Consider the following 22,756-nt stretch of genomic DNA (forward strand, 5'->3'; position numbering starts at 1 on the left):
GTGCTATACATTTTTGTGCCATAGATTAAATGTTAGTTGACAGTTGTTTTTCAGCTGATTCTATGATTGGAACCTCAGTATATTGATTAACAACTTTCATGGCACTAACCGTATACGGTATCATTAAAAACTGGAGGATGCCCGGTGGCATACGTGGCAAATATCTATGGCCATACTTTGACTCTCCACTAGTGGCTCAATCACTGTATATTTTATACAAATATACAAGTTCTCATAAATCCTCCATCATTGACACACGCACCCTTTCCAACTCATTCCTCTTCCTCCACACCCACACATTTGTTGCATACTCTCATTCTCATATATGTGTTTAAAAACCCAACTAATTTTATTTGTCTACAGGTCAGCAGGTGAGAAGTGCAATGGCAACCACAATGTTGAGTCAGACCCAGTTGGCCACCATCTGGTAAGATTATATTAGTGACTACGGTCAGTGTATTTAGGAGTAAAGGTACATACCAAATAATTATCTTCTGTGTGAAAGCAAACATTCAACATGTTTATAATAGTTTTTTTTCAAATGCCAAGTTTTTGTCATTTGTTATCTGCAATAAGAAGAAGTTACTCTCACTACTGATGAGTATTGATAAAGCTATGGAATGTTTTGTTTACAATTGCCAGTGATAACAAGCAAGTACTGTTCCATAACTAAAAGGATTATTCAGAGCAACCAACTTCTTACCAATTTATCATATTACCTTATGAGTAACTACTGCAGTAGAGCAGAGGATGTTAATAAAGTGTCCAAATATTTATCGTAGATAATTAACCCCTTTCCTAGGAATTTGGCTGATGTGGACAAGGACGGCAAGCTAACTGCCGAGGAGTTCATCCTGGCCATGCATCTGGTGGATGTAGCCAAGAGTGGACAACCACTGCCGCCAACGCTGCCAACTGAGCTGATGCCACCCACACACAGGTGAATGGAGCAGTGTGATACTAAAAGCGAGTGAGAACACTGAAGAGATACTACAGTGGTGTACAAAGTGTGACCCAAGGGGACATTTTTAGCCATCCCCCACTGTTTTTTATTTGTCCTCAGCATATTTAAAAAATAAATAAATTTTTAATAAAATATATTATTAGATGTTACACTAATTTGCTTTGATACCCATAACATACAGTTAAGATATTTTGTTTAGGATAGCTCCGCAGAGTGATTCTGTGGTACCACGCGGGCTCCATCTAGTGGTGCGCCAAAAATTTGATTCATTATTTAACTACAGTGTTTTATTTTCCAATATTCAAACAGTGTCACTGTTCAAACTGTGTAATGTTACAGTGGCCAAAATATTAAATATACTTGTGTTGTAAAGTAAACTTCTACTTTGCTTTCAATGAATACTTAGGCCTATTATGCTACTGTATTTTAATGTTGGTCATTTTGGTGGTGTTCTCTAAGGTGGTACTTGGTTAAAAAAAGTTTGCGAATTGACCGACATTGGATTGCAACATCTTTTTCTGCAAAAAATGTATCAAAGTGGCCAACAGCATTTTATTTTTTTATGAATGATGCCCTCATTAAAAAAATGCGTACACTCCTAATAAAACTAAATCAGACTTTGAGGTTATTCATTTGCTGGCTTGAATGATGTCCTCTTTTGTTTCAGGGGTGCTGTGAATGGATCCAGTGCCCCTCTGTATGCAGCTCTGGCTGATGATTTGGACATCGACGCCCTACAGAAAACCAGGAGCAACAGTTAGTTGTCATTTTTGTTGCTTTTTGTCTTACTGAGAATTCTAAACCAAAAGGAATAGTCTTCATTTGTTTGGGTTAGACATTTGCTCAAATGGAATGTAAATATGTCTAATAACTGCAATACACTAAAGTTGTGTACCTGTCTCCATTCAGTATCTTTCGAGGATAAATTCAAAGCCAACTTGGAGCGCGGGAACGCAGAACTGGAGAAGAGACGACTGGCACTACAGGAGGCAGAGAGGAAGGAACAGGAGAGGCAAGCTCAAAAGGCGAGAGAGGAGCAAGAGCGTAGGGAGAAGGAGGCCCGTGAGGCGGAGGAGAGAAGAAGGAAAGAGGAAGAGAAGCGGCTGGAGCGCCAGAGGGAACTGGAGAGACAGAAAGAAGAGGAGCGTCTTAGAGAAATCGAGAGAAAAGAGGTAAGCATGGTCATGTTTCAGATCTCGGAATGAGCTCTTCTCATGCCGAATGCTCAAGTGTGTACTGTTGTGTCACTGAGCTATCATACTATGTGGCTTCTCTACAGGCTGCACAGCGGGAGCTTGAGCGTCAGAGGAAGGAGGAATGGGAAAGGAGAAAGCGAGGGGAACTTCAAATAAAGAGACAAAAAGAGCAGGATGACATCACCCAACTCAAAACCAAAAAGAGAAATCTAGAGATGGAGTTGGAATCTGTGGTTAGTGGGGAAGATGCCCTATGGAGGGTTCACTGCAGAAATATCACTCACATAATCAGGTTTTAGCTCAATCTCTTTCTTTGTCTGCAGGGTAACAAACATCGACAGATTTCCGACCGACTGCGTGACATCCAAAACAAGAAGAAGCTTCCTAAGACTGAGCTGGACCTGATCATTCAAAGGAAGGATGCACGCCAGCAGGACATGAAAAACCTGCAAAAACAGATAGAGGTTCAAGTCTTTGTCTGTTTTGTATTATATACATCAACAGGTTTTAAAAACTATTATTTGCATTCACTCTTTGTCAGGAATACCAAAGGAAGTTGTCCCATTTGACTCCAGAACAGAAGAAGCTGACAGAGAAACTCCAAAGAATGTCACTGAATGGCATGCCTGGTTAGTATTGGCAAGTCATGCAGTGCAGCACTAGGCTAGCACATTTCAGATGGATATTTCTGATATTTTGGCAATAATCCTTACTAGGTATAGGCAATAAGGCCTAAAATCAATATACATTGCAGCCTCCTGCAATACATTATTTGGTATCTAACGATAATAAAAACATTTCAAAACGGCTTGCTTAAGTATGCGCTAACGTATTGCATAATTTCCGGTTGTATTATTTACTCAAAACTATTATTACTCGATAATTTATTGCTAATATCTGGTTACTTTTTATTGTAACATGGTTCTATCTACACTTCTGTTAAAATGTAGTACTTCTGTTGTTCGATACTTTTTGTTTTGGGTGACACTACAAATCTGGGTACAAATCCAATATTAAGTAGTTACAAAGGGCAGTATTGATCATACCAATGGAGATATTTATACTTCAAATTTATAAGATCGTAGATTCAATTTTTTATCACAATTACAATCAGACAAAAACACAGTATAGTATGTAACAATATCAATTACTTATTTATATTATTGCCTATTAGTAGCTCTGATTTAAATGTTTTGGCTTTTGCCCTTAAAACCCTCCTGTGTCCAGGGATTTATTTGCCTAATTTGTAAACAGTAAGAAAAGTGATAAAAGATGTTTTGGTTGTAACTAATATCAATTTAACCACTGTAGTATCGACCATAAACTGAGACTACAGTTGGTATGGGTACTGTCGATAATTATATCATTCTGCCCACCTTGTTTACTTTAGCTTGCTGTTCGCATATCCCCTTAAGGTGTGTTGTGTAGCATGTTTAGCTATTTCTCGTCCTCCAGTGATAATGAAACTTCTAAGAAATGTAGTTTATATACCGCCATGGAGGTGAGGATTGCTGACTTAAAAGTGGCTTCGCACTTTAAAGGAACGTTAGCTCTTTTGCTCGTTAGCAAGAATGCTACATTGCATTGAGGATGTGGTCCTTTTGCTTGTTGCTGTCAAATTTGTGGGTCACAGCTAGAATGTGTCATTGTCACGATGTAACGATAGTGTTGGCCAAATTTATATAATTTATATCGTCTATATCTCGCAACCTTAATCCTTAATTGCCTGACAACAATTTTTCTTTATTAACCTATTCATAGCTAAATGAGGTTTGACAAAAGCTACCTTTAAAAACAGTAGTTTAAAGAGTTGGTCTGATATCTTTATTTACACAAATAAAATAGTTACATAGAAAAATACAAACATTTAAAATATTTCTTTTAGGGAGGATACAAATAAGTATTTATCACTTTTGAACTGATATTTTAGTTACACTATTAGCCAATGGAAAGAGTTGTAGTTAAGTAAAATTTCAGTTGACAGCACTGTCAATTCCGCAGAAGGAAAATAACTAACTTCTCTTTACTTCTCACTGTGTTTCCATATAGATTCAGCCATGTCCACTCTGAAGCTCAGCGTTACGGAGAAGAAGGGGGCATGCATAAAACTAAAAGGTCAGCTGGACGCCCTTGAGAAAGAAACTGCTGTCAAACTGGAAGAGCTGGACCGGTATAACAGAGGCATGCAGGTAGAATAGAGTACTATCAGAGCAGCTAGTTAAAAAAAATCACATGATGCAGTGACTCACTGTCTCTGTGTAGGTGTCACAGTGAGTCATGCTATACAGTATCAGACCTTGAAAGTGGTACATGTGTACATCACTCATTTTGATATAGTTCTAAAACGATTAATGATAGGATATGGGAATAATTTTTGTCCCACTTTAATACCAATTCTGATTGGCTGTTCAAGTCATTTGTTGCTTCTTTTTTTTCTTCTTTTTTTCACGCATATTTTGCTATATTTAACAGTTGTTTCTTTTTTCTGCATCTTTCTCCTTTTTTCTGCATCTTTTCTCTCTCTCGAACATCTCTCTTATAACTTTACAGCATGTGGATGCTAATGATGCTTTGCTTCAGGCTGTCATCTCTCTGCTGGCCTGCCTCCGTAACCTATTCTACCTGCTTAAGGTTTTCATTCTCCTTGTTGTCCTAATCTTAGCTTCACTCTAGTTTCGTATATGATTTGTCCCTTGGCTTTTACCTCCTCAACTTTAGCTTATTTCTCTCCTCTTTGAACATCATGTTTGTGTATGCTTTGTTTACTGAACCTGTGGTAGTCACTGCTTTCTCAATTAAACATTTTTAATTGTGTGGATGTCAGGAACTTAGAGTGAGCCAGCAGAAGCAGCAGGCTGCACTTGAGAAACTGCGAGGCCTTAAAGAAGACAAAAAGCATGAGCTTGTTCGGAGAAAGCAGGAGGAGGAAGAGCGACATAAGAGAGAAGAAGAGAAGAAAAGGCAAGAGGAGGAAAGGAAGCTTAGGGAGGAGGAAGAAGCTCAAAGGTTTGTGACGCTTTCAAACATGTTTTCAGTAGAAAAACTCCTAAAACGGAAGTATGATTCTTCTAAGTGTTTTTGCATCTCATTGGCAGGCGTATCAAGTTAGAAATGGAGCGCCAGCGGCAGGAGAAGCTTAGGAAAGATGAAGAGGAGCGTCAGAGGAGGCTACATGAGGAACGAGAGGCCAAACAAAGAGAGAAGGAAGAGAAAGAGAGGCAGGCTCTCATCCAGGCGGCCAAGTTGGAGGCTGAACGAGAGCTGAGGGCGAAACAGGAGGCGGAAAGAAAGAAAAGGGAGGAGGAGGAGCGACACAGGCAAGCAGAGAGACGAAGGCAGGAGGAGGAGAGGAGGAAGCTGGAGGAGGAGAGGAAGCAGTTGGAGGAAGAGAGGAAGAAGCTGGAGGAGGACCGCAGACAGGAGGAGAAGAGAAAGAAAGAAGTAGAGGAGGAGCGACTGAAGCGGGAGGAAGAGAGGAAGAGGCAGGAGGAGGAGCGCACAAGACAGAGAGAGCAGGAGGCGGAGGAAAGGCGAAGACAAAGAGCCGCCGAGGCAGCCGTCCGAGATGCTGAGGACAGGAAGAAGAGAGAGCAGCAGCAGGAGTTGGAGCACAGAAGGCGGGAAGATGAAATGAGAAATCTTCAGCAGAGGCAGCAAGAGGATGATAGTAGGCGGCGTGAAGAGGAGAGGAAAAGAGCAGAGGAGGATAGGAAGAGAAAGGCAGAGGATGAGAGGAGGAAAGCAGAGGAGGAGAAGAAGAGAAAGGAGCAGCATTCACACAGTGGAGGAAGCAAGATTGACATTCAGGGGAAGCTCAACTCTTTGCTCAAAGGACTGGAAGAGAGGAAAGGTAAGAAAACGCAATACTGGCTTTCTCATTTACTGAGGTGCCTTTGAGCAAGATAGTTCAATTTTAAATATTGCTCAATTGGTCTTTGAAAACGGCCCTTTGCTTCAGTGTGGCATTAATGTTGTGTGCATGTAGTGTTATGCTTGATATGAAACCGAAGAGGACGTAAATGTTAAATTTGTATTCCTGATGTGTGACCGTAGGCAAGCAACCCAGGGCCTCGCAACACCGGAAGTCTGCATCTCTCACACCCTTCAAGGCGCTCTATCCATTCATTGCACGTAACCATGAGGAGCTCACCTTTAGCGCAGATGACATCATCGAGGTACTATTCAAATATGCTTCACAAGTGACTAGGAATTTGTATGATTTAATCTTAAGTGTATACCACAGGTTCAAAATGTGCGTGTTAGTAACGGTATCTGAGATTTCAAAATACAATAGTATCTTTCTTTTATTTTGAAGTTACATGTTTCTTGCGCTTCTTATTTTTCAACCTGTTGAAGAACTATACAATCACAATTGGATGGTGTCCGGTGGATTACCTTGTGGTCCTATACAACCATGAATTTTTTTGATTTTATCATAGGCCATTTTACTTCCGCACTTCACTTTTGTTCAAACTTCTTCTGTCAGGTGGATGAGACAGCTGGGCCAGAGGAGGGCTGGTTGTACGGAAGCAGGCTGGGTCAGATAGGTTGGTTCCCAGAGAGCTATGTAGAAAGAGTTTCTGCATCCAACTCGGCAGTTGCTGCAACTCCTCCGAAATTACCCATCCAGTCGCAGCTCTCCAATGCGCTGGAGGCAGCGAAGGCAGGGTCGACTAAATCTGCCTTCACCCCAACACACTCTCCAAACCTCGGCCCCTCTGACACACAGGGACAGGTGAGACAATGGGGGTAAAACAAACCCTCTATTTATTTGACAAGCTGACCATTATTCTGTATTTACATTTAGTACCAGTTGTACAATGTCATTGTTTGTGTTATAAAAAGGACATACTATGCTCCTATTATTATTTTCAAATAGGAATGTTCAGATCAGGGATTAATAGTGCCAATTCTAATACTGATAATCCGTGAGTGCGATCGGCCAGTATCATTACTGATACCGATTACATCTATTAACCGCAAATTTAAAATGTATTTATGGTGTGCTATTGACAGTTGAACAATATCAGCACAGTAATTAAACTAGTTCCTTATTCTCTTTTATTACATACAATGGTTTGCACAAAACAAAGACATAGACAATAACTAAACAAACTCAAAAACCACTATCCATTATTAATTGAAATAATTGGTACCCTCATTTGTACACACACACAACATTGACGGTACTTATGTGTGTGGAATTAAACTATGGAATGGTTTTAACCAGGGGTGCCCATTACATCAATCGCGAGCTACCAGTCGATCACGGACCTTGTGTCAGTCGATCGCGAGCCAGGCATTGAAAAAATAAGCCATAAAAATGTGCGATAATCAATCTTCAATGTGATGTCACTTTTGTCACTTGATTGACATCGCAGCACCCGATGATCTTGTGAGATGACGTTGGCTGCTGCGAGCTCAGTGTGAAAAAAAAAAGACTGACAGGAAGGCCAGAAACACTTTTTATTTCAACAGACTCTCGCGCCGCAACTGCCGTCAAAAGCCTAAAGACCAACCGCACAGTTCCTGTCTTCACAATAAAAGTACTGCTCCATCATGCCTGTGCTAACAAAATAAGAGTCTCATAAAGCTAGCAGACAGAAGCTAGCAAGCTATGGAGTTTGTAAAGTGTATAAAAACGAATATGGAAGCTGTACAAATAAGATGCTATAAACCAACCACTTTCATGTGGTATTGGACAGAAAGGAGGACTTTTTTTCTCCTCCACAATTTAAATTCGAAAATGTGGAAGTTTTTAGTACTACTGTGAATCCTGTCTGATTCCAATCAATGCAAGTCATCAGAATCAGATAATACACCGGATTATATTCTTGTCTTCATGAAAGAAAGGAATCTACATGTTATGGTTATGGTTTGAGTTTATTTCAAACATGCATACAATTACAACATGATGCATGTGTTAAACGTGCTTGTATTTTTATTAAACACCTTTATAAAAAATATATATATTTACATATAAATACAATATATAAATATAAAATATAAGTACAATATATAAAAACTATATATGTTGTGTGTGTGTGTGTGTGTGTGTGTGTGTGTGTGTGTGTGTGTGTGTGTGTGTGTGTGTGTGTGTGTGTGTGTGTGTGTGTGTGTGTGTGTGTGTGTGTGTGTGTGTGTGTGTGTGTGTGTGTGTGTGTGTGTATATTCTCACACACACACGAAGATGAGGTAGATCACCTCGACTTGGTCATTAGAAAAGTAGCTCGCCTGCTGAAAAAATGTGGGTACTCCTGGTTTAGGAAAATAACAAAAACAATGTGTAAATATGTGCCAGTTTAAGAAACATTAAAAACACACAAACAACTAAATTAAAACACAAGCAAGCAATTACTTGATCATCACAATTTGAATTGAGTCCGAAAAGGAGTAGGAAGAAGCAGAAGTTTTTCCAGTCCTACCACCGCTTACTATCCTTTTATAATTACCACAATGATCTCACTCATTATCTCCCACCCGCCCATTCATTCACTTACCCATCATCCCATTCATTCTCTAGGCCAGGGAACCTCAAACTGTGGTATGTGTGCCACTAGTGATATATGGGCTCCATCTAGTGGTACACCAAATAATCACTTACTTAAATATTCAAACACAGTATTACTGTTCAAACTGTGTGTAATGTTACAGTGGCCAAAAATATTGAATATACTTGTTAAATAAAACCCCTGCCTTGTTTTTAATTAATATTTAGGCCTACTACGCCACTGCATTGTAATGTTGGTCAGTAGGGTGGTAGTTGTAGAGCCAAGTGTTTTCTGAGGTGGTACTTGGTGAAAAATGTTTGACATACACTGCTCGTGGCAATGTAAACCATTTTGTCTTATTCTCGCTAACAGTTCCAAGATGAGGAAAAAAGAAACAAATAAATACAATAACACTAATACCAGATAACCGTTAGCGAACACTTATCTCACCCTCTGTGTATCTATAAATTTCAATAATAGCATTTTTATAACTTTTCTTAAGTTGTTTCACATTTTTACTCATTTTTAAATGATTACAAACAGTACCTACCGTATCAAGCACTTAAAATAGGACAGGGAAGGGATCGATTAAGGACTGCTTCTTTCCACTCCTTGAACTTGTTAAACTGTTTAAATTTGGTCTTTTCTGACTTATAAATGTTACTATAATGTTCGGTACTCGTGTTAAACAATGTCAAAGCGTCAAATCATAAGGTTCATGCATTTTGGTGTAAGCTTGCACGTTGTAGTTTTGGATGTCTCTGTTCTCGTAGTTTTCAGTCCGGCTATGACGTGACATCACTGTGAGGTGGATGTTCTTATTTGGACATTAGGTCAAGCTCTCAGCCATAGAGGGAGGAGGAGCTCCTCCCCCTCTGCTTCAGGCAATGAGTAAACACAAAAAATGGTAAGATAAAGTATCATTTTAATGAAATCATGGCACGTGCATAATAACGTGTGACATGCAGTGACGTAAATGGTGCCAAAAATCAGCTTTTTTATCTAGAGGAGAGTGTGCAGGTGTACCTAAAGTTTTGACCGGGTGAATCTTTATATTGTTTATGACGTTTATTTTTGACCCTGCGTAAGAAACCTAGCAGCTAACGACTTCAAATTTATATTTCAACGGTCTACGTTTTAAAAGGTAATTATAATACTTTTGGAGAGGGTGGGGCATGGTTTTATTTGGAATCTGGTAACACCTTCACAACAGACAGCTTGCAGACAGACTCAAAAAATGCTTTATAAATATGACAGGAGCAAAATTTGTGCAAATTTTATACCAAACATATCCAATACATATTATCTAGACCTCTAAGAACTGTTTTAAATGTGGATTGAAATCATCATAGGCCCCCTGTATGTGTGTGTGGGGATAGGGGGGTTATTATGCTGTACAGTTTTCGTAACATGATTCAAATACAATTGTATTGGGATAAGCAGTAGAAAATGGATGGATGTATTGTATTGTATTGTATTGTATTACTTGACCGAGATATTTATTTTCTTGTTTTTTCTCTATCAGCGAGTGGTAGGGAACCTGCTAGCCCAGGCTTTGTGCTCCTGGACAGGAAAGACAGACAACCATCTCAACTTCAATAAAGACGATGTGATACAAGTGCTAGAAAAACAGGAGAACTGGTGGCTAGGAGAGCTCAATCGAGAACAAGGCTGGTTCCCCAAGTCCTATGTGACACTGCTGGGTGAAGAGGAGGGTTCCGAGTACGTCTTCCACACACACACACACACACACACACACACACACACACACACACACACACACACACACACACACACACACACACACACACACACATTCACACAAAAGAACAACTCGCCTTAGAAGCAAGTGTTTTGTTTGTACACTGTTAGTTAATGGGGACCCCTAATTACCTCTGTGTAAGGCAACTGTTAATCATATTCATTTAGTTGTGCACATAAAAGCTTAAGTTAAGCCATAAAATACAACCATTTTTCCGCCGCTTATCTGAGTCAGGGTCGTGGGGGATGTCATTTTGATATGTGCAATTCTAGCACAAGACTATAATATTGGCACTTATTTTGCTGTGCAAAGCCTGTTAGGCACTGATGACAGGGTATTTTAAGTAAACAAGTCTATTAATTTTTGTCTGTGTCTATAGCATTAAAAGCCCCTCTTCCAATGCTTTGGACCTGAGTGACGGCCAGCAGCTTGAAGGTGAAATACTTGTCCTCAACTCTTCAATATGGTCTTACCCTTAATTCATTTATCGTTGCATTAGTCGTACTCTAGTTATAGCCTGATTGCTGGTTTCATGATTTCCATCACTTTTGCGGTCTAGAGTATGTGGCGTTGTACACATACGAGTCTCCAGAACCTGCAGATCTAACATTCAAAGAGGGCGATGTGGTCTTGGTGATCAAGAAGAATGGAGAGTGGTGGAACGGTACGACTGGTAATCGCACGGGTGTCTTCCCCAGCAACTATGTCAAACCTAAGGAGGTAAGAAACCAAGCCACTTAAACTTGAAACAAATATACATAGATTAATTAAAAGCATGTTATTTGTGTTTTTCAGACAAGCACGAAAAAGCCAGGTCAGTATCCACAGATTGTTTGTCATAACCAGTGTTCGGAAAAAACTTTTGAAAAGTAATTAATTATAGTTAAATACTAACAGAATTACTATTTAATAAATGTAATTAATTATTAGGGAAAGTATTTAATGCGTTACTTTAAAAACTATTTTTTAATATATGGGATATGGAGTTGAGAGATGTTTCATGAGAGCGGAGTGTGTCTGTGTGGCTACGTGCGTGTAATTGCGTTTCTTTGCTAAGTGTAGTCAGTGAGCGCTCAGCTGTGTTTGTTAACTTAACAGCGGCAGTTTCCCGACAGTGACAGCAGGTCTGTTGAATCTTATCCCTGGATTATGTTACCTCTGGTTAATAGGGAGATTGAATGTCTTTACATGGCTGTCATATCTTCTTGTCCACAAACAGTGTATTGTAGGATAGCAAGCTTGTCACTTCAATCATCGATTTGTTGTTCAATATTCCCTCGTAATAGTAGTGTGTATGTGTGCGTGTATTACATGTTGTTTGCTGTGAGATGTAGATATCTATTTGATAGCAAGTTCATTTTAGTGTATTAGTGCTTGTTGCTTTCATTGGTTAACAGATACTTCCTGCATTAAACTTGCTATGCTTCTGACAGTCATGTTGACATACAACTACATCAAAAGTAGCGTGCCACATTACTTCAAGTGTATCGGTAACTGCGTTGTAATGTACCTAAAGGTAATTAATTAAATTACTCGCTACTAGTAAAAGTAACGTCGTTTGTAATAATAATAATAATTTTTCCACTTTTTTGTACTTAAATGTGTTTGTTTTTTTACACAGAAATTGCTAAAGTGACAAAAGCTCATTCCTCCTCTGGACCCGGGAAGCTGAACCTCGAAAATGGTCAACTCATCGTCATCCTTAATAAGAACACGTCAGGCTGGTGGCTGGGAGAACTGCAGGTCAGTGCTCAACCATTTCCACCAGTTTGCAGTAGTAATCTGTTTGTGAACAGTAGATGGCAGTAAAGGGTTTGCAGTTTGTATATGTTTGTTGTGTATTAGAAGGTTTCATGTATTTATATGTATTTTGACACCAGGCCCGTGGTAAAAAGCGTCAGAAGGGCTGGTTTCCTCCTTCACATGTCCAGATATTGGGGTCCAATAGTGGCAAATCCACACCAACAGTCCAGTCAGGTAAAACATAATGATTCTAAAAATCTAAATACACTACAAAAATAGCAAAATAGGATTGCTTCCCATTTTTAAGCTTCTGGATCAGTAATAGATTGGCTTCATTCAAAAAATAGGTAAATGTGACCGTGTCCTCTTGTACAGCAGTGTGTCAGGTGATCGCCTTATACGACTACACAGCCGCCAACAAGGATGAGCTAAGCTTCTCAGCGAACCAGCTGATCAACGTCCTCGACAAGAATGACCCCGACTGGTGGAGGGGAGAGGCCAATGGGGTCACTGGCTTGTTCCCCACCAATTATATTAGGATGACCGCGGCAGACGGTGACCCTAGTCAACAGTGTAAGTAAAGCGCTAACTGACTCATTAGCTACCAGTACATAAAGGTGAAGTTGGCTTTTGGAAGCTGTACTATCATAAACTTTGCATTAAATATACTTCCTTGTTTATGTCATTTTGCTCGGCACACACATTAATGCATTGCTAAAGAGTTATGAATATACTTTGCTAAATCTAACCAATTAAAATTATTTGTCTTTACAAACAAGCAGTAGTTCACCTCTTTCTTGTACAGTGGAATCTCTGAGGTCCAGGATGCAGGCCAACCTCTAATTTTCTCAATTCAAATTTAAACTTTACAGGGAATGTTTAATTTAATTGTTAGAGTCAACAAAAATCTACAAATTATATACTTGTCCATTTGTGATGAGTGGCAGACACTGTGACAAACGTGCAGAGGGAGGATTACTGCTTGTGCTTAGGAGGCAAGTCACTTAACATAAACGCGGACCACTTAGACTTTCTGTTATATTAACCACATTGTGCTGAGCAGCCTGGACAGAGACGTATAGTATGTATCCATTTCCCGTTCGTTCTGTGGTCGTCAATACATTTTTCTTTATTTCTGTGGTGGCATCCAAAAATTTCATAAATAGCCCAAAAAAAGCACACTTGCGGAGTTAATCCCATATTTGGTCACTGAGCTGAAGTCTCACGCTGCAGTTTGCAGAGGTCATGAGTCATAGCAGTGGTTTGAAATGCCAAATTTTATAGTGTCCCTCATATCTTTGGTCAATCTCCATTTTGTACTATCTGCTCGGGCATTGGTCCTTAGAGGTTCCACTGTACTATACCTAACACAGATTGAAGAACAAGATATTAAGATAATCCCTTATAGTCCCACAGTGGGGAAACACACATTGATGACACAGCGTCAGGAGCAACTCTGGGTTCAGTATCTTCCTCAAGGATACCTCCAGAGGTCTTGGGGAGAGCCGGAATCTTCCTATTGCTAGATGGCCACTCTGCCCCTTCTGCCATGCCGCCCAACAACTGATAAGTTAAGAAGTGTTTGTTTGTTTTGTCATGAATGCAAAAGACCGCATACTAGGGAATTATATTGAATCTCTGTCAAAACTGGAGATGTTTTGCACATTAATCTCTGTGGTTATGTCACCAGCTACCTGCTGACAGTCTCACCTTGTTTTCCTCTTTCTCCTCATTTTCTACATTCCTGCCCTCCCACCTGCTCACCCTCTTGTCTCCTTTTAGGGCAGTAGAACGTGATCTACCCTTTCTTCCTGTCCTGCCGACTCCACAGAGACCCACTTTTATTGCTCTCTGCTCTAAAGTTGTAGCGTTTGGACTGGGCTGCCCCACACAATCTCCTCATGTTGTAGTCTCACTGTGAGGACTCTTGATTGAACAAAATGTGCCTTTTTTAACATGAGAGTTAGATAGTGGGTCTCTCCTCTAGGCTTTCCTTTTGTGCCTGTTCTTATCTTTTCCACCCAACGTGCTTCCTTCTTGCTTAACTTCCGTTCCTTTTCTGGGAGTCCTCAATTTGTTTTGCATAAATGCATCTTTAAAAACCTTTGCTACCTTTGACCACATTTTGCCTAATTTTAAGTGCCTTTTCAGATTATCCTCACTAGAGCACCAAGTGGTTTGCCGGCAAATGACAGCCATTTTGTTTTTTAATGACTGCAGTATAAAACGCAAATTACTCTACTCAAGCTTTAGCGATATGTTTTGTCTAGTGTGCCGCCATGCTGTTTTATTGCTGGAGAGGGGACTATTTGTATTCAAATTACAATTTCTGAATGATTGAAGCTCAATGTACCACAAGCTCTACTCAGATTTGAAGCACAAAGCAGCAAGAAAGCAGTGTACAATGCACTCCACGATCACTTCATGTTAGCAAAGCACAACTTTCTATGGTGATGTGTATTTATTTTCTTTTGATTGTGCCTTAAAACATTAAAGCTTTGTTGAATTTCACACCTAACGTGTTCTTCTTTTGTATTCTTCCGATGCCCGTGGTGGTTGGCAGTCACATGTGTGAAGATGTGTCTGTTGTGAACACATTGAATGATTAGGATGAGGAGATAAGTCTGACTGACTCAGTAACCCTCAACTCAGTTTATTAAAAATGAACATGTCCCACCACTGGTTGATTTATTAATGTTATTTAAACTTGTTTCTAAATAACAATTTTGTTAAAAAAAAACTCAACTTCCCCATAGTGATCTTAAAATTATCAACTTCTTGTTCTTCGCATGCCACATAGAACTAAAGAAACGCTAATCTTCCTCTTCCTGTTTTGGTAGAAACAGAGTTTTTTTTTCCTCTGGGAAACAGTTTAATCTGACACCTCAGCAACAAAATAATGACAGCCGAGCCAGAAGGTGAAAGACAAAAACTGTGACTTACTTGAAGACAGGGACAAGGAAAATACTCATAGGGGATGACGTTAGAGAGCAGATTTCACTTTTTAAACCTCTGGGACGAGGTAGACAATGAGCGTGAATCCGGAGAAGCAGGGCTGAAAACTGGGATGGAGTGCCAGTCAGTAAATTTGGGGCACTCACACGTGTTAATAAATCTGGCATCAGGTAAGCATGTTCACATAGTAATTCCACTTCTTTTGACTCCCATTTTTCTTAACAGGGTTTTTTTTTTACTCAAATATTCAACAGTAGAAATGCTCACAAAGCTTATTTTGTCTTTGTGTTTGACATGAAAAATACCCCTGTCGTGTGTGTGTTTATGTGTGTTGCTCTTCTGCAGGGTGTGCAAACCTGACAATCCTGAACTCATTGAGCCCGCTAGAGAAGAAAAGGCAGGGTTACATCCATGAGCTGTTACAGACTGAAGAGAGATATGTGGAGGACTTGCAGACAGTGGTTGAGGTCAGCACTCACATTAAGGAGTTTACTGAGTCAAGTATGACAGCATGACAAACAACTGGGGTACTGCTTTTAGGTTTTCTATAAGCCCATGTCGGAATCTGGACCACTAACAGAAGCAGAGTTGAAAATGATCTTTGTCAACTGGAAAGAACTGATGACCTGCAACCAGAAGTTTCTCAAGTAAGTGTCGCTTCTCTTAGAACGGATGTTTAATACGTGCATCTTTAAATATTGGGTTACATGGTGCTTGCAGGGCGTTGGCTGCTCGAAAAAAGAGTGATGGCGAGAACATGCCGGTGCAGATGGTGGGAGATATCTTGGCCGCCGAGTTGCCCCACATGCAGCCGTACATCCTCTTCTGCTCGTCTCAGATTAATGGAGCTGCGCTGCTGCAGACGCGTACCGACAACGAGCCTGAATTGAAGGCTGTCCTCAAGGTAAGCCTCCTGATATTTAAAACGCAGTAATACCTTAACTTGGGTTTGTGACGTAGCTCTCAACTCGAAAAACTTGTATTGGTGCTTGGCCCCCTTTAAAACATGTAACATGCCTTTAAAAAAAACAAAACTTTTAGATGAGAAATATTGTATCAGAACAATGCAATAGAATGTACTACCACTAACTGCAGTAGAAGTATGAAGTAATGTAACAATTTACAGCATTTACCCCGGAGAGTGAACTTCTATTGTGCGTCCTTCCAGCTGCTTCTCCTTCAAACACACCATAAGCAGCTTTACCATATTTTCATGGATAAATGTTAGCCCTCTTTAATATAATTTTAATATTCTTATCTTGCGTTATCGACTCATTCTGCTTGAGTATGGTGAAGATTAGCAATGCTACGCTCCAACTGCTTTCCCAAGTCACGTTTTTGATGATTTATTTGTTTAATTTAGTGCCTTTCATCCATTTCTTATCAGAACTGTACTTAACACTCACTTTCTTTCTTCCTATACTTGGAAAAACCAAGTTATGTCGATCTTTATCTATAAGCTAATGCTAGATGTTTTGGTTGGATCTTACTGGGTTCACTGTGACATTTACTCATACTTGCCAACCCTCCCGATTTTCCCGGGAGACTCCCAAATTTCAGTGCCCCTCCCGAAAATCTCCCAGGGCAACCTTTCTCCCGATTTCCACCCGGACAACAATATTGGGGGCGTGCCTTAAAGGCACTGCCTTTAGCGTCCTCTCTCACCTGAAACCTTCACCCCTTAACTGCTGCATGCTGTCCAGGCGTCCGCTTTTCCTCCATATAAACAGCGTGCCGGCACAGTCACATAATAATGTAGCGTTGGACGGGTTTAACAATGGTCTTTACTGACATGTTGTATGATCTTTTAACTGGTTTAACGATAACGTTAATTTCACGCACGCACAAGCGATTCCAAGGCATACTTGGTCAACAGCCATACATGTCACACTGACGGTAGCCGTATAAACAACTTTAACACTGTTACTAATATGCGCCACACTGTCAACCCACACTAAACAAGAATGACAAACACATTTCGGGAGAACTTCCGCACCGTAACACAACATAAACACAACAGAATAAATACCCAGAACCCCTTGCAGTACTAACTCTTCCGGGACGCTACAATAACATCTAAGTCTTTTGGAGCTCAGTGCACAACTGCACACACAACAAGAAGGAGACAAAGCAGAAGAACGAAGAAGAGACATGGCAACGACGAGTAAGAAGAAGAAATACACTTGAAGCTCAAAGGGGAAGAGGTATGCTGCCTGCACCTCAACCCCCCCCTCCAATCTTCCCATCTCCAGAATTCGGAAGTCTCAAGGTTGGCAAGTATGCATTTACTACGCCAAATAATAGCGGGATGCTAGTAAATCAAGGTTTTGTTTGCAACTTAAAGCATAACAATTAGCAGAGAGACAGCTCTTTTATCAAAACACTTTTAAGTTGAGGTACCACTGTATGTTTAGTATTGTATTTTCTACAATGCTTAATTTTTTTTTTTTTTTTTGCATAATTTATTTCACAAATGTGATTGCACCCCTTAGTAAGCATTTTAGCATATCCTCTCAAAGGGCAATACTGATATTAAACTTGTATAAGACTTAGAGTAGTCAGTGTACAGCTTGTGTAGCAGTATACATTTACTATACACTGAAATTAAGTTAACAGACACCGCCATTATTTTCTAATTAGCTGGCAACACAAGTGAGTATACCTCACTGTGAACATGTCCAAAGTGTCAATATTTAGTGTTATCTGGCACTGCCTTAATCCTCTTTGGTATTGAATTCACCAGAACTGCACGCACACAGGGATCATGGCTTTAAGGATATCACAGTTAGGGATGGCCATTGTTTACATTTCGACCGATGCTAGTACTAAATCGGTCCTTTAAAAAATGGTGCCGGTGGCCAAATTGGTTCTTAAAAAATTGAAAACATAAAAAATTCTGTATAAAAAAACAAACAACGTCTTTTAATTTTTATGGAATATTTTGACATACAAGTTGAACACAATAGTAATACAAATATTTCAGTGATATAAATTAAATGACAGCTAAGTAACGCATTCAGTAATAAGAATGAATAAATTGTCATTATTATTGCAATAATCCAGATTATTTAAAGGGTGCAAAAAAGTTACTTAATTATTGCCTGTAATGTTTGATGCTCAAAATTCCCAGCAATGCTGAATGCATCTTCACTCGCGTTAATGGTCATTGGTGCATAATAAGGAAGTGCTTTGTTATTTTTGTGGCTACTGGCTAGGCTAGCGCTGTGGGGCTGACTGTGTTATTAGGGCATGTTGAGGTTGGCAATAAGGTTTAAAAAGAGAGTCAGACTCGGTGCTTCTTTTGGGACTTTCAAGAATGTTACTTGCACAATTTCACCGCCAATGACATGTTGCAAGAGGATGAGTCTGCATTCATTAAGCACTTGAACAAGGCACCTATAGCTTCTTCTATTTCCGGTCCAGTTATTACTATGTAAAGCAGCACCAATACCATCATGTAACCAGCTTTTGGTGCCCATACCTAGTCACACAGTGCAGTACATGTTGGAATTCATGTTTCCTTCAATGAACCACAGCTCTTTAGTGCTGGAAGCACTCGTGTAGCCCTACACCATGACACTTCCACCACCAGGCCTGACTGTAGGTAGGCAAGACACAATAATCTTGGTGCTCACTTGTGTTGATATTATGGCCATTTACAAAATAATGATTGCTCACCTGTGTTGTTATTATATCCATTTACACAAAAATGATTGGGTGTTGACTCATTTTCAGTGGATAGTAAATCAATTCTGTTATATCACAGGTGTCAACCTCAAGGCCCAAGGGCCACATATGACCCTCCACATTAGTTAATGGAAATAAGAAGACACTTCATCGTTCTTGCTAAATGTAGTTAAATTTTGACAGGAAAAAAAAATACTCAATATAGCTACTGTTATTCTGAAAGGGGCTGTTTGCAACTTGCTCACAGTAACATTTTTGAAAGCAAAAAATATAACAAGAACACCATTGGCTAGCTTGTGTTACCATTAGTGGTTTCACAGAACACATTTGTGTGAAAAAGGGTCTATATTTTTCACAATTACTAAGTTTGTGTAGTAAATTTTTTTACAGGCCCAAATAAAATGATTGGGGTTTACGGCGGTAATTCACCCTGTCTCGTCGACACGTACACGCAGAGAGTGCGTGCACACATACAAAAGCAGTCCAAGAAAAGCAACAAACAATTTGTTGTCATGTTGTTGTTATGATAGAATATACATTCAATGAAAGCAAATCGAAATTGCTATTATTAGCCAACAACACCTATAGCTACTGCCTGTACATGTGTTACGGACATAAGTAGTTACGTCATTACGTTTCAGAAGCCGGAAGAGGGATACGCTGTCTAAAATACATTGGAAAGTTGGCGCTCTCTTGGCATCTGTGTAAATGTTGCAAACAACCCCTTTAACTGAATGTTTTTTAATTATTTGATGCAACAAGCTATTTATTTTTGGGGGGTAAGCCTTTATGATCTTTTTTTTTTTTAGATGTAAATATAAACGGAATACAATGATTTGCAAATCCTTTTAAACCCATATTCAATTGAATGCACTACAAAGACAAGATATTTGATGTTCAAACTCATAAACTTTTCATGGCTGCAACACGTGCCAAAGTAGTTGGGAAAGGGCATGTTCACCACTGTGTTACATCACCTTTTCTTTTAACAACACTCAATAAACGATTGGGAACTGAGGAAACTGATTGTTGAAGCTTTAAAAGTGGAATTCTTTCCCATTCTTGTTTTATGTAGAGCTTCAATCGTTCAACAGTCCGGGGTCTCCGCTGGCATATTTTACGCTTCATAATGCGCGACACATTTTCGATGGGAGACAGGTCTGAACTGCAGGCGGGCCAGGAAAGTACCCGCACTCTTTTTTTACGAAGCCACGCTGTTGTAACACGTGCTGAATGTGGCTTGGCATTGTCTTGCTGAAATAAGCAGGGGCGTCCATGAAAAAGACGGCACTTAGATGGCAGCATATGTTGTTCCAAAACCTGTATGTACCTTTCAGCATTAATGGTGCCTTCACAGATGTGTAAGTTACCCATGCCTTGGGCACTAATGCACCCCCATACCATCACAGATGCTGGCTTTTGAACTTTGCGTCGATAACAGTCTGGATGGTTCGCTTCCCCTTTGGTCCGGATGACACAATGTCGAATATTTCCAAAAACTATTTGAAATGTGGACTCGTCAGACCACAGAACACTTTTCCACTTAGTCCTTAATCCATCTTAGATGATCTCGGGCCCAGAGAAGCCGGCGGCGTTTCTGGATGTTGTTGATAAATGGCTTTCGCTTTGCATAGTAGAGCTTTAACTTGCACTTGCTGTCAGTGGATTCGGGCAGTCAACTCAAGTTTCCTCAGCATGTCGTTAAGAGCACCCTCAGACCTGACATTGTACTGGTGTCAGAGGCAACAAAAAATGTTGGAGCTCACTGTGCCGTGGGAAGCGCGAATGGAAGAGGCCTTTGAGTGGAAGAGGGAGAAGTATGACAGCCTAGTCAGCGACTGCCACAGACAAGGCTGGAAGGCTAGGTGCCTGCCTTGTCGCTGGACAGTCTCTATGCAGAGCCTACACTGCACTCGGCATCACAGGAGAGAGAAGGAGAAGGGCCATCCACAACAACACGGAGGCTGCAGAGAAAGCCTCTAGGTGGCTCTGGATAAAGAGGGCAGATCTGTGGTTAAGTGCTGCTAGGGCACAAGCTGAGGCGTCATGAACCTCAGCTGGGCCGCCTGAGAGAGGGTGTATGATTTCAAAAGGCCTGAAACACCCAATGAACTCAGGAAAATCACTGAAGATGTGCCCCAGTTTTGCATCAGAAGATGTATCTACAAAAAAAAAAATACTTTTTTTTTTTAAACTCTTAAAATCTCATAACTTGACTTCAGTCGAGGTGGAGTTGTTTGCTCGTAGCACGGTGTAATGTGTTTTTCCCTCTTTTCTGTAATTAATCAGAAAATTGCCACGGACAGGTGTAAAGGGATGCCGCTGTCCAGCTTCCTACTGAAACCCATGCAGAGGATCACACGCTACCCGCTGCACATCAAAAATGTACAGTACATATATGTTCTGCTGCATCTAATTGTGCCCAATAAGAACCAAACCACTCTCTCATTATTATTTGTATTTTTCCCATGTAGATCTTGGAGTGCACTGAAGAGGGGCATGCTGACAGAGTTCCTTTGAAAGAAGCTCTGGAGAGGGCAGAGGAGCTCTGTCAACAGGTGTGCGGTAACATAAAAAAATTAATACATGTATTTAGTATTTCCCAAAAATGTAATTATACCACGAGTTTCTTTGTCTAGTTTTCTTTAGATGTTTAACTTGTCAATTATATTTCTTAATGGCATTCTCAACCAGGTGAATGAAGGAGTGAGAGATAAGGAGAACTCAGACAAGCTGGAGTGGATTCAGAACCATGTCCATTGTGATGGTGCTGCTGAGGTATTCCGACATGTTAACTGTGATTGTACACAACTGATATTGTTAAAAAAGGGTTCTTATGAGTTTTTTTTTTTTTTTAACAGAATATCGTTTTTAACTCGATCACCAACTGTTTGGGCCCCAGAAAGCTGCTTCATAGTGGCAAAGTGAGTATTTGTCATGTTTATATGGCTGGATGATTTTAGGATAGTGATGATGCTTTTTTTTAAGTCTTATGTCTTACTACATATTAGTAGTATTAGTAGTCAAGTATTTCAATGACCCAAAAAGTTTTTTGTCATGAAGTCTGGTTCAGGATAAGCCAGTTAAGGAGCTGATCTGTTTAAGATACACTTTTTTTTTTTTTACCTGTTTTTGTTTGGATGGTGGGTTTCATCGTTAGTTTTCTATTGTTTTTTTGTTTTTTTTGCAAGATGTACAAGGCAAAGAGCAACAAAGAACTCTGGGCCTTCCTCTTCAATGACTTCCTGCTCTTGACTCACAAGCAGTTCACCTCGTCCGGCATTGATAAGCTTTTTGGCACCAAGAACCACATACAGCTCAAAATGTACAAGCTGGTAAGACAGTAAATGTTTGCTTATGAGTAAAACATTGTTTACAAAAGGTAAACATGCTAGACCAGTGGTTCTTTAACTTTTTTCGCCAAGTACCACCTCAGAAAACATTTGGCTCTCCAAGTACCACCATAATGACCAACATTAAAATACAGTAGCCTAATTATTTATTTAGAAAAAATAGAGGTTTTATTTAACAAGTATATTTAATATTTTGCCCACTGAACATTACACACAGTTTGAACAGTAACACTGTGTTTGAATATTTAAGTAAGTGATTGTTTGGCGTACCACTAGTGATACATGTACAACAGTTTGAGAATCACTGTGCTAGACCAGTGGTTCTCAAATGGGGGTACGCGTACCCCTGGGGGTACTTGAAGGTATGTCAAGGGGTACATGAGATTTTTTTTAAATGTCTGTCAAAAAGAACTGTGAAAAGAAATGCAACAATGCAATATTCAGTGTTGACAGCTAGATTTTTTGTGGACATGTTACATAAATATTGATGTTAAAGATTTCTTTTTTTGAAGAAATGTTTAGAATTAAGTTCATGAATCCAGATGGATCTCTATTACAATCCCCAAAGAGGGCACTTTAAGTTGATGATTACTTCTGTGTGTAGA

The 22,756-nt window shown here is 39.8% G+C and overlaps 1 protein-coding gene across 3 annotated transcripts in view; it reads left to right on the forward strand.

Annotated features, from left to right (window-relative positions):
- itsn2b (intersectin 2b) overlaps window positions 1-22,756 on the forward strand; it is a 64,441-nt gene that overhangs the window by 21,740 nt on the left and 19,945 nt on the right. For 2 of the 3 annotated variants that reach the window (XM_062025909.1, XM_062025911.1), the window contains exons 10-36: window positions 364-427; window positions 803-940; window positions 1,632-1,720; window positions 1,874-2,136; window positions 2,244-2,393; window positions 2,484-2,624; window positions 2,702-2,789; window positions 4,210-4,349; window positions 4,985-5,166; window positions 5,256-6,010; window positions 6,214-6,335; window positions 6,647-6,895; window positions 10,177-10,373; window positions 10,793-10,848; window positions 10,973-11,133; window positions 11,209-11,227; window positions 12,035-12,156; window positions 12,294-12,390; window positions 12,535-12,729; window positions 15,457-15,578; window positions 15,652-15,758; window positions 15,832-16,015; window positions 21,088-21,183; window positions 21,273-21,356; window positions 21,493-21,576; window positions 21,660-21,722; window positions 21,990-22,133. In XM_062025909.1, coding sequence (XP_061881893.1) covers window positions 364-427; window positions 803-940; window positions 1,632-1,720; window positions 1,874-2,136; window positions 2,244-2,393; window positions 2,484-2,624; window positions 2,702-2,789; window positions 4,210-4,349; window positions 4,985-5,166; window positions 5,256-6,010; window positions 6,214-6,335; window positions 6,647-6,895; window positions 10,177-10,373; window positions 10,793-10,848; window positions 10,973-11,133; window positions 11,209-11,227; window positions 12,035-12,156; window positions 12,294-12,390; window positions 12,535-12,729; window positions 15,457-15,578; window positions 15,652-15,758; window positions 15,832-16,015; window positions 21,088-21,183; window positions 21,273-21,356; window positions 21,493-21,576; window positions 21,660-21,722; window positions 21,990-22,133 — 4,112 coding nt within the window. Of the gene's footprint in view, window positions 1-363; window positions 428-802; window positions 941-1,631; window positions 1,721-1,873; window positions 2,137-2,243; window positions 2,394-2,483; window positions 2,625-2,701; window positions 2,790-4,209; window positions 4,350-4,984; window positions 5,167-5,255; window positions 6,011-6,213; window positions 6,336-6,646; window positions 6,896-10,176; window positions 10,374-10,792; window positions 10,849-10,972; window positions 11,134-11,208; window positions 11,228-12,034; window positions 12,157-12,293; window positions 12,391-12,531; window positions 12,730-15,456; window positions 15,579-15,651; window positions 15,759-15,831; window positions 16,016-21,087; window positions 21,184-21,272; window positions 21,357-21,492; window positions 21,577-21,659; window positions 21,723-21,989; window positions 22,134-22,756 lie in introns of all 3 variants that reach the window. The other variant, XM_062025908.1, reaches the window with a different exon arrangement.

The sequence above is a fragment of the Entelurus aequoreus genome, linkage group LG02 (genome assembly GCF_033978785.1).
Source record: "Entelurus aequoreus isolate RoL-2023_Sb linkage group LG02, RoL_Eaeq_v1.1, whole genome shotgun sequence".
NCBI lineage: Eukaryota > Metazoa > Chordata > Actinopteri > Syngnathiformes > Syngnathidae > Entelurus > Entelurus aequoreus.